This window comes from Ursus americanus, chromosome 16, assembly GCF_024610735.1.
Source record: "Ursus americanus isolate L20-20 chromosome 16, mUrsAme1.1.p, whole genome shotgun sequence".
Taxonomy (NCBI): domain Eukaryota; kingdom Metazoa; phylum Chordata; class Mammalia; order Carnivora; family Ursidae; genus Ursus; species Ursus americanus.
Genome location: NC_142142.1, coordinates 25,067,121 through 25,085,551, shown reverse-complemented (window position 1 = coordinate 25,085,551; position 18,431 = coordinate 25,067,121). Strand labels below are relative to the sequence as shown.

At 38.3% G+C, this 18,431-nt stretch overlaps 1 protein-coding gene across 2 annotated transcripts in view; it reads left to right on the top strand.

Moving 5' to 3' along the window:
• Positions 1-398: 398 nt before the first annotated feature.
• Positions 399-18,431, top strand: part of ARHGAP42 (Rho GTPase activating protein 42) — a 305,485-nt gene continuing 287,452 nt past the window's right edge. For both annotated transcript variants that reach the window (XM_045790829.2, XM_045790828.2), the window contains exon 1: positions 399-1,068. In XM_045790829.2, the coding sequence (XP_045646785.1) occupies positions 915-1,068 (154 nt within the window). In that variant the 5' untranslated portion in view covers positions 399-914. The remainder of the gene's footprint in view (positions 1,069-18,431) is intronic.

Genomic DNA, 18,431 nt, shown 5'->3' with positions numbered 1-18,431 from the left:
ACCTGGAATTTATAACATTCAGTGGAGACATGAAATCAAATCTAAACTAACGCTAGAAAGTAGCATCTTCCAACCAGACTTCAAAATGATTTTTCAAACTTCAAGGAAATTAACGTCGGTTTCTCTCCCAGACAATTTCTAGGGAGTGGATGGTGAGGAGGATGGGTAGGGGAGGTACGTTGGGAGTTTGAGATCCTTTTGGGGCGTGGAGGACCCCAAAGTGTCGCCGAGGGCTAGTCAGATCCAGGTGCTGGGGTGGAGACAGAGTTGACACCCCGGGCGAAGGCAGGAGCGCTACTGCGCCGCAGCCTCGCGCAGCCCAGGAGCCTGGCGCGGGCGGCTGGGTGGCGGTGGGAGGGTGACTGGGAGAAGGGGCGGGGTGGCTTGCGGTGGGAGTGCGACGGCAGGAGGAGGGTCTCCCAGGCCAGGCCCAATTTGCAAGCTCTCTGAGCCTGCGTCCGCCTAGGGGGAGGGCTTCCCTGGCCGGGCCCGAGCGGCTCAAAGCACCAACGACTGTCAAGAGAGTAGGAGAGTGGAGGTGCCGGAAGTGTCTGCGTGCCGTGAGATAACTTTCCTGCTCCGGCGGCGGCCCGGAGCCTCCACCGCCCCGGTGTTCGCAGCGACGATGCGCCCTGATGACAACGACCTGAGCGGACTCGCGCCCCGGCCCACCGCCAGAGTCTGCACACTCCTCGCCGCAGGAGAAGACGACTGAGCCCAGAGGCGTCCGCGCGCGGCGGGAGCCCTGTGCTGGCAGCGCGGCGCTCGGGGCCCATTTCCTTTGCCTGGTCCTCTAACGTCTTTGCTGGTTTCCCGCGGTCGCGGGTCCTCAGGCCCGGCCGCGGTCGCCGGCTGTTCCCGCCCTCGCCGCCCGCCAGGACGTGCCCCCGGTGGCCGCTGGTAGAGTCTGTGCCATGGGGCTGCCTACTCTGGAGTTCAGCGATTCCTACTTGGACAGCCCGGATTTCAGGGAGCGCCTGCAGTGTCACGAGATTGAATTGGAGCGAACCAACAAGTTCATCAAAGAGCTCATTAAGGACGGCTCTCTGCTTATTGGGGCGCTGAGGAGTAAGTGGAGCTGGCAGGGGCGGGTGGAGAAGGCGCAGGGATGTAGCGACTTCCCGCGGGGTGCGGATCTGAGGGGTGGGATGGAGGACTCGGGGCTTCTTTTGTTTGAATGGGTTTGGGACAAAAGCTGAAGAGCTCCCCTGCTGGTGGCCAACAAAGTTTGTGCTTAGGTGTTCCTTTTCTTGTATACTTTAATGTCTACAGAGAAGGGGAAGTTGGTCCACTGGACCGAGGAGTAGATCCTGAGGAAAGTTGTTCAAAGTCATCTTTTTTTATAACGCTCCTGAAAAATGTTGGAGACTATTGGTCCTTTTTTGTTGGTTTGTTTGTAATTTTATTGTGCCTAGTTTGAACACTTTTTAAAAAGGTCCTTAGGAGGGATTCTAGAGTTTGGCTTAAGGATAAAATGAAGCTAGTTTGTTTAGTGATACTCAAAATAATTAATTTCTTACGTGTATCAGTGGCTCTTCACTGGGCACAAATAGATCATTGAATTGGCTGTTTAAAAAATGTAATTTCGCAGTTTTGCCATTTAGTAGGATGATCGAGATGATCGAAGACAGCCTGGCACCAGTGGATTTAATCTCGTTACAGTGTTTTTTCTGCGTCTCAATTTTTGGTTCGTATTGTAAATCTGATGTTGGTCGAGTCATTGGGGATGAGGGTTCAGTGATTAAAGGCCAACTAGAATTTCTGATGATTATTTAAGTAAAAAATCCCTTAGGGATTTTTCCCGCTTCCTTTCCCGAGCCGATTTTCTTTACTTCCTCCTGAATCTGCTGGATCTTCACTTCCAAGTACTGAGACCTAGGAGAGTCTTAGTAAAAGAAACTCGAGTTTCGCTTTAAGAAAATGGAGTGATCTGCCTTAGGCTTAGGTCATGATTCCGGAGTCCTGGGATCCAGCCCTGCACGGGGCTCCTTGCTCTGTGGGGAGCCTGCTTCTCCCTCTGCTCCTCCCCCATCCCCGCTCGTTCTCTCTCTCTGACAAATAAATAAATAAAATTAAAATAAATAAATAAATAAAATAAAAAAGAAAAGGAACTGGAGTGATTTAACGGGTAAGGTTTAACTTGTTATCTTTTCCTGGACGTATTTGCATCTTATTGGAGGCTTCTGAAAGTTTTAGCTACTGAAATGAAGCCCTGGACTCTGGCCTCTAATGGTTGGGTGAGTGAGGTATTTTCATTGCACGGAGAGCCTTGGAGCACCTAGAAATCCCCAGGGCAAATGTAGTAGAACCGTCATTGAGTGTATAATTGGAAGGTCAGTAACAATGTCATGGGGATGTTTGTGCCTGAAACTGAGACATTAGCATCTGATCTGTATTTTGAAGCATGTATTAATGGTCTTAGAATTAGTGTGCTCTTAAATCCTTTTTTAACCATCCCCAATGCTAAAACATTTACTTATTACTTGTGTTACTTAACTAGGAGAAAATATGTTTTATGCCTACTTTCACTTAATTTCTGAATTTGAGGTTAGTACTGATAACAGTATTTACCAATTTGTGAAAAAATAATTTATCTGCAGTTCTTTTCATTCTGTGCATACACAAATGTGAACTCTCCTTCTTTCTGGTTTGCAGTTTCTGGTTGAGGTCTTACGACTGGCCTCTGCGTTTTAGCCTCTTCCATGTTTCCCCATCTCAGAGTGCTAAATGCCAAGCTGCCTCTTGTGGAGCTGCCAGCTGTTCTACAAGTGCCATTTTCTCTTCACTCTGCTGAGGATATCAATTTTAGTGTTTCAGAAGTTGAAAACACTTCCATAGATGTGATAAAAGCCCTGAAATACATATTATTTTACTAGTGAGATTATGTACTTTATTATGATTTTTTAATCTAGTCTTGCAAAAATCAGGTGATTCCCATCCTGATAAGTTTGTTCTTGCGAATGTAGAGTGAAGAAATCTTGAGAGTGTAAGTTCCTTGAACATACAGAACCTGTCTCATTAATTTGGTCTTACATACTTAAATAAACAACGTGCTATCTTTCTAGGATTCTTAGGTTTGTGACAAGAGTGCATTATTTTAACGTTTGATCATTATTTATCTCATTAGGGAAGGAAAATGTATTATCCTTATTGAAAGAATTCCCAGCATCAGTTGCCAAATAAAGATTTGGAGCAGAGGAACTCTTGAAGTCACATGATGGCACTGCTTTTTTCCCACCAAGCCACCTTATGTCCCTTGGGGAGGATGCACTGAGGCTAGGCTGCAAGTGGCTAACTGTGGGCCCTCCGAAGTTGCTCAGCTAGGATAAGAGTGTGCCTAAAGGACTTTGAAGCCTGCTTTTAGTTCTATCCCAGATCCACCAAGAAGCCTTCACCTTCCCTAACTTTATGCCTTTCCATTTTCGGTACCTACTGATTCAGTAAATGTATCCATTATTCAGTTCACTTTTATTTTTTGCACTTTGCTGTTATTTTCATTAATAATTAATGGTTTCTTAATATAGCCTTCCTGAAAGGACAATCATCATGCATTTCTAAGCATCTTATATTATTTCCATTCTAGTTCATAGCTTTTCTGGTGAGAATTTTGGCATGCACTCTTGGCTAATACATGCATAACTGTTTCAGTAGGAGTCACAAATGCTCTTTGATTTTTACTTCAGGATGTAGGTGAGAATTAATGAAAAGGAAACCACACTGATGGTAGGCTGGGCATATTAGGAGAGGCTGGTAGGTACCACTCAATGTCAGTTACAGGAAGTTTTGTCAGTTACAGAGCCCTAATAGAAAAATCTCGATAGGAGAGTATCATCAATTACAGGCCTCAACAGGGAAAGATGTGCATTGCATTTCTGACAAGAAATCAACTACCCCTGCAACTTATCCAATGAGAAACCATCATCACTCTGAACTCTTACTTTTCAGTGGGGACTTTTATTCAAAACAACCCCTCTTAACTTCCTCTTTCTTCTCCATAAAATAGCATTGCTTTTTGTTTTTTGGACTTAACTATGGTTTTGCAGTAGCTTGCTTATCCAGGATTGCATTCCCTGTTACTCCCAAATAAATCCATTTTTGCTGGTGAAACTGATGGCAGTTTTATTTTTAAGGTTAATAGTTTCTTTAGGAGAGTGTTTGGAAGGGTCCTTATAAAGGAAAACCTTGACTAGATTATTTCAATTTTAAATAATATAAGTAAGATACTTAACATTTTTAAAATGAATTATTGTGCATCCATAATCTGAGAAAATAGATGACAGCTCATTAAGTGGATTGACATAGACCCGAATTTAAATTCTGGTGCTGGCAAATGCTGTGTGATAACCTCTCTGGGTCCTACCTTTCCTATAAAAGGAGGGAAGATCTATAAAAATCTCACCACTAGGATTATTTGTTCATTTTGTTACAATGCTGTATAGACATTTGATGAGCAATATTTGAGAATATCTGATACTGGAGAATCAGGTTTTAGTTCATGCTGTGACTCAAAATCCTCTCCCTTTTTCATCAAATGTTATTCTATGAACTTTGTTCCTTTAACAGGTATCTTAAAATTTTAGTTGTGAAATCATACGCTGTTTTTGCTTATTGATTTTCTTCTTTTATATATCATATTCAAAGAAACGCCTCAAAATGGCTTTCTCCTATAATTCCTCCTTTACATTCTCTTTTCTTTATTCTCTATACTTTTGAAAATTTAAATAGAGCGTTGTCCTTGCAAGAATAGACTTCCCTGGGGTGCCTGGGTAGCTCAGTCCTTAAGCGGTTAAGCATCTGCCTTCGGCTCAGATCATGATCCTGGGGTCCTGGGATCAAGCCCCATGTGTCATGCTCCCTGCTCAGTGGGGAGTCTGCTTCTCCCTATCCCTTTGCCCCCACTGCCCACTTATGCCGTCTCTCTCAAATATATAAATAAAGTCTTAAAAAAATAGATTTCTTTTCCTCCCAAAAGCAAAAAAGAGAAAAAAGGAATAGACAGAAATAGAATTGTAGTCGTTTAGTTGAATTATTGGGTGGGGAGAGCATATCAACATTTTTTCTTCTATCCTGCCCTTTGGCATTTTGTTGCCTTTCTTCCCTTCCTTCCTTCCTCCCTTCCTTCCTCCCTCCCTCCCTCTCTTTCTTTCTTTCTTTCTTTCTTTCTTTCTTTCTTTCTTTCTTTCTTGATTTTCTTTTCCTTCCTTCCTTCCTTCCTTCCTTCCTTCCTTCCTTCCTTCCTTCCTTCCTTCCTTCCTTTTTTCCTACCTTCCTTCCTCCCTCCTCCCTCCCTCTCTCTCTCTCTCTCTCTCTCTCTTTCTTCTTTCCTTCCCCTTCTTCTTCCTTTCTTTCCATTAAGTTTTTAATTTTGATTACAGTATAGTTAACATATAGTGTTAGTTTCAGGTGTACAATATAGTGAGTGATTCAACAATTCCATATGTTACTCAGTGCCTATTGTGGTAAGTGCCCTCTTTAATCCCCATCACCTATTTTACCCATCCTTCCCTCCCCCCCCCTCCTTCCTCCTGGTAGCCATTAGTTTTTTCTCTGTAGTTAAGAGTCTGGTTCTTGGCTTGTCTCTCTCTCTCTTTTGGGAGGGGGAGATGTGGTATATATACACAATGGAATATTATTTAGCTATAAAAAATGAAATCTTGCCATTTCCAACAACATGGATAGAGCTAGAGAATATAAAGCAAAGTGAAATAAATCAGTCAGAGAAAGACAACTATCCTATGATTTCATTCATGTGGAATCTAAGAAACAAAACAAACAATTTAAGAAACAAAACAGACTTCTTTCTTATTAGTAGTGCTTCCTCTCATTGCCTTAAGGTGAAATTGGCCAGCTGTCTTTTCTGCATTTAGGATAATGTTTCTCAAACCTGTGTGTCTAGTCTTCTTTTAGAGGGAAAAAAAGTTAGTGGACTCTAATATAGATTCAATTATTTATTAGGGTAGTTAAATATATATAAGCATGAAACTAATTCTTGTGCTTAGTCATACAATCTTAAAAGCAAATCAACTTATGAATTAAATACAAATAATACTGTGACACCAGTTAAAAAAAACTCGTCAACTACATTTAGTTGATCTAATGGATGATGATAATTTTACTGAAAGGAAATTTCCTCTCATATAAAGACTGTTGATAATATCTTGTGTGTTGATGATTCATTTTCTCTTTGCTTTTCCAAGTTGGAACTATAGTTCTTCAAAACTGCTTGCCCCGATGATGGCCTTCTCTCTATCACATACTATTTATTTATTGGTCATAGTGCCTCTGCTCACAATGCAGTAGTTCCATGCACTAGTAATCCATGACACAACTAAGGGCGCCTATTTGAGTGGGAGAGGTTAGTTGCTCCTAAGTTTAGATGTAGAATATGCAGTTAATTAAGAATTAAGGACATTAGCAAGAGGGAAGCACATAATTACGTGTGTCTACTGCCCTCAGTGTTCCCAGAGTTGTTTGAAGTACTGAGTACTATGGTACACTTGTGATCTGGGGATTATTGTAAAAGAAAACCTGAGATGCAAAGGCTACATTGAGATATTGTAAAAAGGGTGAGGGATACCTGCCTTCCATTTGCTGTGTTTCTCAAACTCACCTTAGCCTGATTTCACTTGTTTTTTCACTTTAAGCCAGTCTCTATTTTGTGTGTATGCTCTGGGCCCACTTTACTACTAGAGTTTTTGGTGACACAGAGAAGGAATTAAATAAAAGGAAAAAGACAATTTTAAGAAGCTTGAGACTTTCCGTAGTTATTGTGCTATTTAATTGGTCATCCTTCAGCTTTTAGTGAAAATTGCTATTGTTTTAGGCCATTTTTTGTATTATATTTGCACCTAGGTTTAAATGGAACTCATTGCAGAGTCTTGTTTACCCTGCAAGAGCTGCTCCACTGCTGGTTATTCCACTAAGGCTGTTTTGCCTGTGTAGCTGGGCAGTCTAATCAAAGGTATGGATGTGTAACTACTTCAACCATTCATTTGGTTCTTAAGTCATTAGAACCAGAGTTAAACGAGCAGAAGTAACTGTATCTTTCAAATGACCTGTAATTAATTTTAGCAACTGGTAGATTAGGAATGTGGTGCTTTAAGGTTCTGCTTCAGAGATGTTGCAAGTAAAAGCATTACACTTCTGTTAATTGAAACAGCAGCCTTGGCACTTACCAAAGTGGAAGTAATTTGGGCTGGCTGAGTACTTCCATTTACGTCTCTGCAGGCTGTCAATATGAGCTTCATGCACACCCTTTTACATTGTCTTTATTTCTGTTGCCTTTCCTTTTTCAGCAGGGGCTGTCCTGTTAGAGGCCAGGGAACAAGTTAGTGGGAGAATGGGTTAGCAATAACCAGCTTTTACCCTGCTATCTCTGACAGTTATGATTGAGGTACTCTGAGAGTGAAGAAAACTCAGGTGACTACTGAAGTTTTAAGTCACCGAAAAGCTGCTTTAACAGACATCCTTTGAATTATTAATTTAGAGTACAATGTTCATTTTGTTGATGATATGTGAGCATGACTCAAACTATAAACAAAAAAATAATACAGCTAACATTCAGTATTACTTTGGTGTGAGGGCAATTTTATTTAAGTAATGTATACCTAGAGAATGGCAAATCTTTCATTTAGATTTATAAAGAGAAATACTAGTTTAAAAAATTCATACCAGTAAGCCACATTTGGTAAATATGCAACAATGAAATGTTTATTATGGACAGATAAGAAAGGGTGAAGGAAAGGGGGTTTATTTTGTCTTGAATCTTTTTCCTGAAAACTGTTTCTTGCCAGAGCTATGATTGCCACCTTTTCTGACTCTAGCCATCCCTGCTGTCCAGATCGTAATTTCCACTCATCTCAGCCTTCTAGGCAGGTGCCAGCCCCTCTGTGGCTCCACCTGCCACCCACCAGTTTCAGCTGGCAGCTCTCCCAGCCTTCCTTTTTCTTCCAGCCTGCTGAACCTCTGCCCAGCATCTAATAATCCTTACAGTGTAGTCCCAATGGATCTGGCCTCATCAACCAAGAACTTGCTACCTGCTTCTTGCTGACTTCCATCCTGAAAATTAAAACCATTTGCTAAGCACCTTGCTGACTAGTGTATGGAATCTGTGCTTCATCTTTTGAAGCTGCCTTAGTCTGAGTTGTAATGGCCAGTTTTTGTATAAGTATAGAAATTTACATAATATTTGTAAATCTTAATGGCCCTTGAAAGTAAAGGAAAAGGGACAGGATGATAACAGGACGGTCATTACAAATATAATTATATTAATAGTTTTGTCTTTGGCTAGGTGATCTTAAACTTTGGCCTGGATATTTCTGGTAATGTGGATCCTTCTCTATAAGATTATATCTAACTGGGAGGTTTGTTTAATTAGAATACATCATAGTTCATATCTGCAGTATTCTGATTTTATTACCAAGAATCTAGTTGTAACACTGAAGGAAGTGTTCTGGCAAAACACACGTGTACATTACTCTGTGAGGACTGTGATTTGCCTCAGCAAAAGTGAATTGTGGAATAGTAAGGTTACTTACAGTAGCTGATAATCCGCCAGTTTTTTCAACCTTTTTCCTTTCTTACAGAGTTATGAATAGATGAAAGAAGAAAAATAAGTGCTAATTTTCCTGGGATTTTTAATTTGACAGTAATTCTTTTAATTATAATTTTTGCATGGAACCTGGTGGGAAAAGGCTAAAGTAAGACTAATGAATTCTTTGTAGATTATTTTATATTAATTATGAGAGACTTTTCAGTTCCAGTTTTTAGATTCTATGATAAAAGTCTCCATTCCTAATGGCATTTAAAAAATGCCCAAACAACGTTTTGTATGTTGTTGGTTTATCTGATTTGGGTGAATATCAGGTATGATGGGGAATGTTTTGTATTTTGTGAAGGATATGGAAGCATCCTGGATTGGTTCTCAATGTCAGATGGTATGAAAAAAAAATTGGAAAAAACGCTGCATGTATATAACCTTGCTACATTAATAGTATTCTCCCTGAATCTTGGCTTTAGTCTGGGGAAAAGTGGGTAGACACACTATGCCCCATTTCATTTGGAAGTCAGACATATTTCTCAGTAGTGGAATTTCTATATTTCCTTATGCAAATCGAAAAAGCCATACTGCCTGATAGTTTATGAAAGGGATGCCAAATAGTATTCCCTCGTGTGTAAACATATATTGGAGCTTATTCAGATGAAAGTTATCCAGCTTCAGTTTTCTCTTTAGTACACAGTAAAAGTGGTGATTTAATTTAGAAAACTGGTAGGTGATTATGTGTGGAAGAGTGTGATAAGCTGCTAATAGAAATGAGTATTCAGTATGTGTATTATCCCTTTCCAAATGGAAGCTATGTAAATTGATTTTACTTTACTTTGGTGAAAATTTTTTCTTCTTCATTTATTTAATTTCTTTATTCCTCACAATGTCCGAATGGAAGATGTGGCCCAAAAATGGGGATGGTGGGGGAGGGGTTGGTTGTGAGAGAGGTAAACAAGGAGAAACCAATTAAAATTTGTTGAGAAAAGAATTTAAATATTCTAGTTTTGGAACTTGTGTCAGGATTTGTGTATCTTCTATGAAAAAGTTACTGTGTGACACTAGAGAATCAAAATAAGAGACTAGCTTTCCAACTGTTGTAAAAGCCGTTGTGGAAAATTTGAGGGAGATGGTTCCTATTAAAAACTGTCAACATAAGAGATAACAAGGGGTGGCTTTTTTAGAGGCACACTATTTGGGGGAAGATGTGGGAAAGCTGTGTACTCATGAAAAAATGATGTCAACATAGGAGGTAATAGGAAGGACTTTTAAATGCTTGTGTTGACTGCTTACCAATCCTGGTTTTCCTTAGGTGACCCTTTCTAACATTATTAATTATTACTTCCTCTGGATCCCACCCAGCTCCATCATTGCACCTTTTTTCCTAGTATGTGATGTTGCTGAATTCCTCTTCCATTTTCAATTTATTTCCTCTGTCCTTCTCTTAAATCTTGATGGTACACGAAGATTCCTTCTTAGCCCTTTTACTGTTTGATTTCCTTGTGTGATAACATGTCCTTCCGGACTCCAGCCCAACCTCATTTTCCTGAGCGCTGGATCTCATTGTTACCACAGCATATTACCACATAGATGTGCTTTAGGCATCTCAGACTCAGTGTGTCAGAACCAAGTTCTTCCTTGTTCTCCATCTTGTTCTCTTTGTGTTCTCATTTCTCTAGTCCGAATGCTTCTTAATTTTACTCTAGTTTTTCACTCTACCCAGATTAGGAAATTTGGTTAGTCCTGTAATTTTGTGCTCCCAGTTATCCTAAATTAGATTTTTTCTGCCTGCGTTTATGAAATAACATTTTTTTATTAGCTTAATACAACAAACATTTATTCTCTCATAGTCTGGAGGCCAGAAGTCCAAAATCAAGGTGTCACTAGGGCCATGCTCTGTAAAGGCTCTAGGGGAGGATTTTTCCTTGCCTCCTCTGGCTTCTGGTGTTGCCATCCCAAGATGTTCATTGGCTTGCATTGTGTCTCTCTAGTTCATGGCTCTGCAGTCACATGGTATACACTCTATATGTCTCTATTACATTTTACTTATTATTTCAAATATAAACTTCTAGGTGCCAAGGATATCTGTATTCTGTTCAGCTCTGACCACACTGCGGATGCTCAGTGATTGCTGAACATCAACCAATTTACTAAGAAGAGTATTCGGGGGGAGGTTTTTGAATATTTGTCAGAATGAATGAGCCATGGAATGAGGATTACAAATTTGCTTTTTAATATTGTTACCTTCAGGCTTCATTGTAACTGCTCAGGCCTGGGCATACTGATTTTTAGGACTGGGTAATTCAGGGGGCAGCAGGCAGCAATGGGTGTTAGAATTTTATTCTAGTCCTGGTGCTGCTACCAACGAATGGCATTGGTATAAGCCACTTGTCTCAGAACCTATTTTTTTTTCATCAAAAATGGAATAACGTTCACTCTGTATTTCTTAGAGGATTTTCTTTGAGAGGAGGAGGGGCAGAGGGAGAGGGAGAGAGAATCTTAAGCAGGCTCTACACCTAGTGTAGAGCCTGAGTCAGGGCTTGACCTTACAACTCTGAGGTCATGACCTGCACTGAAATCAGGAGTCAGACTCTTAACCAACTGAGCCACCCAGGCCCCCCAATTTCTTGTAGGATTTTTGTGTGGGCCATGGAAAGAATGCATGATATAAAAATGTAACATTATTTTCATTTGCTTTAGGCAGGATCATTGTGATCCTAATAATTTCAGTTTTTTTCCAAGACTACATTTAACATGTTCTTGTCAACATTATCATGTAGGAATGAGATTTTAAAAGTGGAAATGCTTTAATTGAATGTTAAAGCATGGGCTTATCTCCCCAGTTAAATCTGTTTGGAGGGAAATGATTGTAAGATGTGGTGTGGTTTTGGTTTAGCTTTTTTCTTTTAAACAAATAATTTACTATGATCTGGGAACCAAGAAAACTTTAGGGATTATGAACGGGCAATGTAGATGTTGAGACTTTATGACATACCTGCTGGTGCTTTATTTCTGGTGGCTCCGGTTAGTGGTCTTTAAAGTTACTTAAATGATGGTCACAACTTGCACTTCTCAGAATGAAACAGACAGCTGGGCAATTTCACAAAATAAAACAGGCCGAACTGCATATGAGAGATGTCTTTTTTTTCACATTGGTTTCTGTATGGAAGACGGATAGCTGCTTAGAAAAACACTTTCCTAGGTGTTTCTTTCTCTCTCTCTTTCTTTCTTTCTTTCTTTCTTTCTTTCTTTCTTTCTTTCTCTTTCTTTCTTTTTTTAATAATTTTTATTTTGTTATATTAGTCACCATACAGTACATCATTAGTTTTTGATGCAATGTTCCATGACTCATTGTTTGCGTATAACACCCAGTGCTCCATGCATTACGTGCCATTCTTAATACCCATCACTGGCCTATACCAATCCCCCACCCCCCTCCCCTCTGAAGCCCTTAGTTGGTTTCCCAGAGTCCATAGTCTCTCGTGGTTCAATCCCCCTTCTGTTTAACCCCCCTTCATTCTTCCCTTCCTTCTCCTACCAATCTTCCTATTTCTTATGTTCCATAAATGAGTGAAACCATATGATAATTGTCTTTCTCTGCTTGTTTCCTAGGTATTTCTTATGCTGCACAGATGTTTTGTAAATGTAATTATGTTTGAGGTGAGATCATCCTAGTGGTTATTGGTGAGAAAAGAAAATGATGAGATTGGTAGGGCATTGCTGGAGCATCTTGGGGGCAGGGAATTATGGGAAAAAAAAGAATATTTCATTAAGAATTGAAGAGAAAGATTCAGTTGGCCAAGTGGGAAAATTGAAGTGAGCCTGTTATCTAGTTGATTAAGGAAAGGTGGTATTATTGATTGGCGTCAGAATCACCAGGAGAGAATATTTGGGTGGTACCACAAGGACAAAACAGATTATTTAAAACAACAACAACAAAAGCTGTTTTTAAAGGGATCTATGAGTTTAAAGGGAGCTTTGCCCTGAAGTTGGGGAAAGTAGGGAGCAATGCATAGGAAGTATAGACTCTGGGGACAGCTTGCAAAGTGCAGTAGGGCTGGAAAAAGCCAGCATCAGGGGTTAAAGAAAGAAAATACAGATTCTTAATAAGCCTGAACAAGGAATAGCAGCGAGTGAGTGAGAACGATAGCCTCTAGATTTGCCAGGTTTAAACTCTGTTGGGTGCATGTCCTTTTCTTCCCATTATTTCCTTGGCTCCTCAGACAGCTCTGATGGAAATTAGAGTTCTATGTATATTCACAGCTGGCTGAGTATGATGTTTTAGGATATCCACTGATGAGAGGGGATGAAAGAGGATGAAACAAGGTTGCAGAACCAGGGTGTCATTTGTGAGATTCTCTTCCTATTTTAAGTCCTAAGATTATGTCTTAGACTTACTTATTTTCTGAGATCGTGCTCTGCACTTCTGTCATAACGTATGTTAACTCATGCTAATCCGAACTTATGCAAATAATCTGAACATTAAATCTAAGAGAAACAGAGGGGTTTTTCTTGAGTTTAGCATTACCATTCACACATGTGCAGTACTAATAATGCTTAATCTTTAATATTGGAACATTTTAATGTAAAGTAGGTTCATTGAAGATTTAACACTAACAACGGTCAATCTGGTATAGTAGAAAGACCCTGGGCTTTAGAATCTGAGCAATGCTTTTCAATCCTAGTTCAGACACTTACCAGTTATGTGGCTGTGAGCAAGTTACTTGGCTTCTTTTGTGGTTTTCCTTGTCTGTAATATGGGAGTAATATTTATTTCATATACATATTTTCAGAATTAAATAAAATAACATACAAAATGTTGAGCGCAGTGTGTGGTACTTGGTATTAAAAACTAATTTTCTCATCTGTCTCATTCCTTGCTAGTGTTGAGACTAGGTAGTGAAATTAGACCATTGTTATAAACAACCACCACCACCACATTTTATTCAAAAAAGAATCTGAAGTGGCTTTTCTACGCAAAATCTTTACATTACCTGGACAAATGCACCATATACGTATACATATACATAGAACACTATATTTAATGTTGATACAAGACCTCTAGACCGTGTATACAAGACCTTGTTACCATGAAGATGGCTTGCAGGGAGAGTAAGCCATTGCTTCTGTGGAATAGCTTAGCTGTCTTCTTAAAGACGTTTCCATATGTGAGATTTTATGATTTTGTAAAAAAAAAATATATGTTCAATATTTTTTATTTTGATTATTTGCCTGTTTTTCTCCCTAGAAAGTTAGCTTCATAAGAGTTGCCACCAAATCTTTGGGATTCTGGAGCTGGACACATGATACATTTTTCATCAATCCATTAACTTTTAGGAAGTTGTGTCAAACTAATGTTTGGAAATGTGTAAATTCAGAAGTTGTTACTACCCACTTAATGTTGGAACCACTTCTGAAGCTTTATATAAGAATACAAATATCTTAGTGCCTTAGCATATTATGTAGATTTACTACAATGAGATTGATTAGAACAGGTTTATTCAAGGAATTGATATTCAGCACTGACCATATTTAGCATCTCAAATACAAGAGACATTGCTAGGAAAGTGAAATTGTACAAATGATTTATGTTGTTTCTGTTTGTAACAAAGTATTGCATATACTATTTTTGAGGTGCCTTTTCAGAGTATTGATTTTAATTGTGTAGGAATGCCTTTTTAAAAAATACCATTCAGGGGTGCCTGGGTGGCACAGCGGTTAAGCGTCTGCCTTCGGCTCAGGGCATGATCCCGGCGTTGTGGGATCGAGCCCCACATCAGGCTCCTCTGCTGTGAGCCTGCTTCTTCCTCTCCCACTCCCCCTGTTTGTGTTCCCCCTCTCTCTGGCTGTCTCTATCGCTGTCAAATAAATAAAATCTTTAAAAATAAATAAATAAATAAATAAATAAATAAATAAATAAATAAATAAAAAATACCATTTATTATTGAGGTATATTATATATTTATTACATATAATTATTCATTATTGAAGTATAGTTAATTGCCATAAATTCATCCTTTTAAAAGTGTATAATTCAGTGTTTTTCTAATGTGCTTACTGAGTTGTGTAACCATCATCACTAATTATATTAAAACATTTTTTTTCTGCTTTATTGAGGTATAACTGACAAATAAAATACTTAAAATGTGTTATTATGGTGATTTGATATCTACATTGTGAATGGATTCCTGCCAGCTACTTAATTAACACATCCATCCATCACCTCACATATTTATCCTTTTTTAAGTGGGAACATTTGAGTTCGACTCTTAGCAAATTTCAATTTTGTAATACAGTATTACTGACTACAGTCTCTATGTTTTAAGTTAGATCCTTGTGCCTGATTCAGCTGAAAGTTTGTATCCTTATCAAATCTCTCCCTGTTTCTCCCAACTCTGACACCCCGGAAGCTACTAATCTTCTCTTTCTCTGACTTTTTTTTTTTTTTTTTTTTTTTGATTCCACATGTAAGAGATATCACACAGTATTTGTCCTTCTCTTTCTGGCTTATTCTGCTTAGGGTAATGCCCTCACAGTCCATCCATGTTGTTATAAATGGCAGGATTTCCTTCTTTCTCATAGCCGAATAGTATTCCATTGTATATATACACTACATCTTTTTTTTTCATTCGTCTTTTGGTAAACACTTAGCTTGTTTCCAATCTTGGCTATTGTGAATAATATTGCAATGGACATTCTAGTACAGGTATCTCTTCAATATTCTTTTTTAATTTTCTTTGAATATATACCCAGAGATGAGATTGATGGATCGTGTAGCAGTTCTAAAACAGTCCATACTGTTTTCTATAGTGGCTGAACTAATTTACATTCCTGCCAACAGTGCAGAAGGGTTCCCTTTTCTCCAGATCCTTGCCAACGCTTATCTCTTGTCTTTTTGATGATAGTCATTTTCACAGGTGTGAGATGGTACCTCATTGAGGTTTCGATTTGCATTTCCCTGATGATGAGTGATGTTGAGCACCTTTTCAGTGTCTGTTGGCCATCTCTATGTCTTTGGAAAGATGTCTGTTCAGGTCCTCCACCCACTTTTTTAATCAGATCGTTTGCTGTTAAGTTATATGAATTCTTTATATGTTTTGGAACCGCTATCTAATTTTAGAATAGTTTCATTGCCCCAAAAGAAATCCTGTACCCTATTTCCTCTCTTCCCTAGTTTCTGACAACTGTTGTTAATACACTTACTGTTTCTATAGATTTGCCTGTTTTTTGTGTAAATAGAATGATGCAATCTATGGCCTTTTATGAATGACTTCTTTCACTTAGCATGTTTTCAAGGTTCATCAATATTTTAGTATTTATTGGTATTTTATTCCTTTTTATTGCCAAATACTCAATTGTGTGGATATATCACACATTTTGTTTATCCATTTATTAGTTGAAGGACATTTTAGTATTTCCATATTATTATTATTATTGCTATTATGAATAAGGCTACAAACATTCATGTGCCTGTCTTATGTGGACGTATATTTTCATTCTCCTGGATATATCCTTAGGCATGGAGTTGTTGGGTCATATGATAACTCTGTGTTGGAACTCACCTTTATAAATAGAAACTTAGTAGGTTTATAGGCATTTATATGACATTCTTTATGATAGAAAGCAGTTTGAAAGCTAAATGTGTATTTAAAGCAAAGTTAAAACTTCCCAAAACAAATTCAGATATGGCCTTTATATTTGTTGGAGAAAAAGGAATCATTTGGTGGATATTTAAGGAGGAAACATTTCCATATTCTTTTAATTTTCATTATACATGGATAAGTATTTAAAAATCTTGTAATGTAAATACAAGTCAGTAGCAATTTTTACATATGTGCGTAGTGGCAAGACGAGTGGAGACGAGAAAACAAGGAGTGATGGGCCAGGAGAGATGTGAAGAAGAGAGAGAGAATTGAACATTAACTTACATATTCATTCAGCATATTTATTAGCACTTGATATATGTCAGATATTGTTCTAGGCCTTGGAAATACAGAGCAGAGGTCTAGCTCTTCTGGGTTTACGTTTACTGAGGGCATGCTGTTGATATTGTATGGTGTGTGTGTGTTGTTACTGCTTAGTGCTAAGACTTAATAGGTACCATGTGTACCTTTTATTTTCTCAGATAGCCTTTCTCTGTTACTCAGGTTAACTTGTCTGTATCTCCATTATAGTGGTCAACACAGCATAGGGAGGGATCTCATATGAGAATGTGAATATCCATTCTTAATTGACTCTAGATCAGGAAACATTTCAGGATCACCTACTGCACTTCAGGCACTGTACTAGATACTGTGTGTGTGTGTGTGTGTGTGTGCGTGCACATGCATGCATGTACAGACATACACACACATACACACTAAGTGGCCCTAGTAAGTCACTCTCTTTCTTAAACTCTGTTTTCCTCATTTTTACAGTGGGGATAATAATAATAATATCTACTTTTTCATGAGGGCTTCATAGTTCTTGTAAGCCATGCCTAGCATATTACCTGGTATGTAGAAATCAGCAAATGGTTGCTATTATAATCACAGTGTATTTTTTTCCACAGTGTATTTTTTCAACAGATAAAATGAAATAATATTAATATTAAAAATATTTAAAATGGGAAACATTCTCTATGCCTTTCATGATTAACTTGATTTTGTTTTTATTTAACCTTCCATGTCTACATGAATACATTTAAAAAATATAAATACAATCATAATATATATATACCATTTATATTATCATATATATATACCATTTATACTATCTTTCAAATATTTTTCTTGCTTCATTTTTTTTTACAATTAGCATATTTATGACTAAACATGCTCAGATTGGTGATATTTTTGTGTAAATAACTTAAAGCAGTCTACATTTGAAATTAAGTAAAACCAGAGTGGGTTGCATTTTGAATAAAGAAACATCTGCAGTTTGCTACAGTTCACCAAAAGGAAATTGGATCATGTATCAACTATGTGATCCAATAAGACTTTCATCTTTTAAAGATATTTCCCTGCCTGCCTAAAATCTGCATTCATCTGTTACTCTGAAATGAAGCCTGTGGTATATACATTGTGACACAGAATTTGGTGAACCTCAATATATTTTGCAGCTGTTGCATCTGCTGGAATTTAACTGGAAATCAGAAACAACTATTCTTGAAACTTCTTCAGGCTCATGCATTTTAGATTGCTTCTTTTTCTTAATGTGGGCAGTTTGTCCTTGCATGTTTCTTTTCAGGTTCCCAATTATTAGTCCTTTGGAATTACAAATCACTTCATCTTTTATAAACAGTATTTTTTAAAGGAGTTACTTACTAAATTAGTCTGAGAGGAGAAATTAGCCCCTTAGGATATCTTTTTGGCTCTTTCTGACCAGTTTTTCTGTCACCTCCATTGCACCAGCCCCCTCAAATTATACATGTGGACGTACGCATATCCCAGCTTCCCCTAAACCATGGTCTGTGTGTCTTTCTTTATGTTCAGTACTTTGTCAGGCACATATTTATTGACAGGTAACTGGTGAATACATGGTTGTGTTGACTTTGTGAAAATTTAACCCTGAGATATTCTAAAGCTTACTATACTGTGGTCATCGTTGTACTGGATTGTTAAATTTTTGATTATACCATTCCTTGCTTCCTGAAGCTTCTCCCTGGGCTTTTGTGGAGCCATAAATTCTCTTACCATTCTTTTCATCAACTTTCCAACTATTTTTTCTTAGTCTTCCAGAGTTCCTTCGCTTCTTCCTTCCTCTTGAATGTAGGTGTTCATATTGTCCAATGAGAACCTTTTCTCAATAGATGTAAGTTGGTGATGCATCTTTATCCGTAACTAAATGGTTAGTACCTGTAAAATAAATGCGGGAAGAAGGTGGTTAGGATGTCATTAGATAAGTGAAC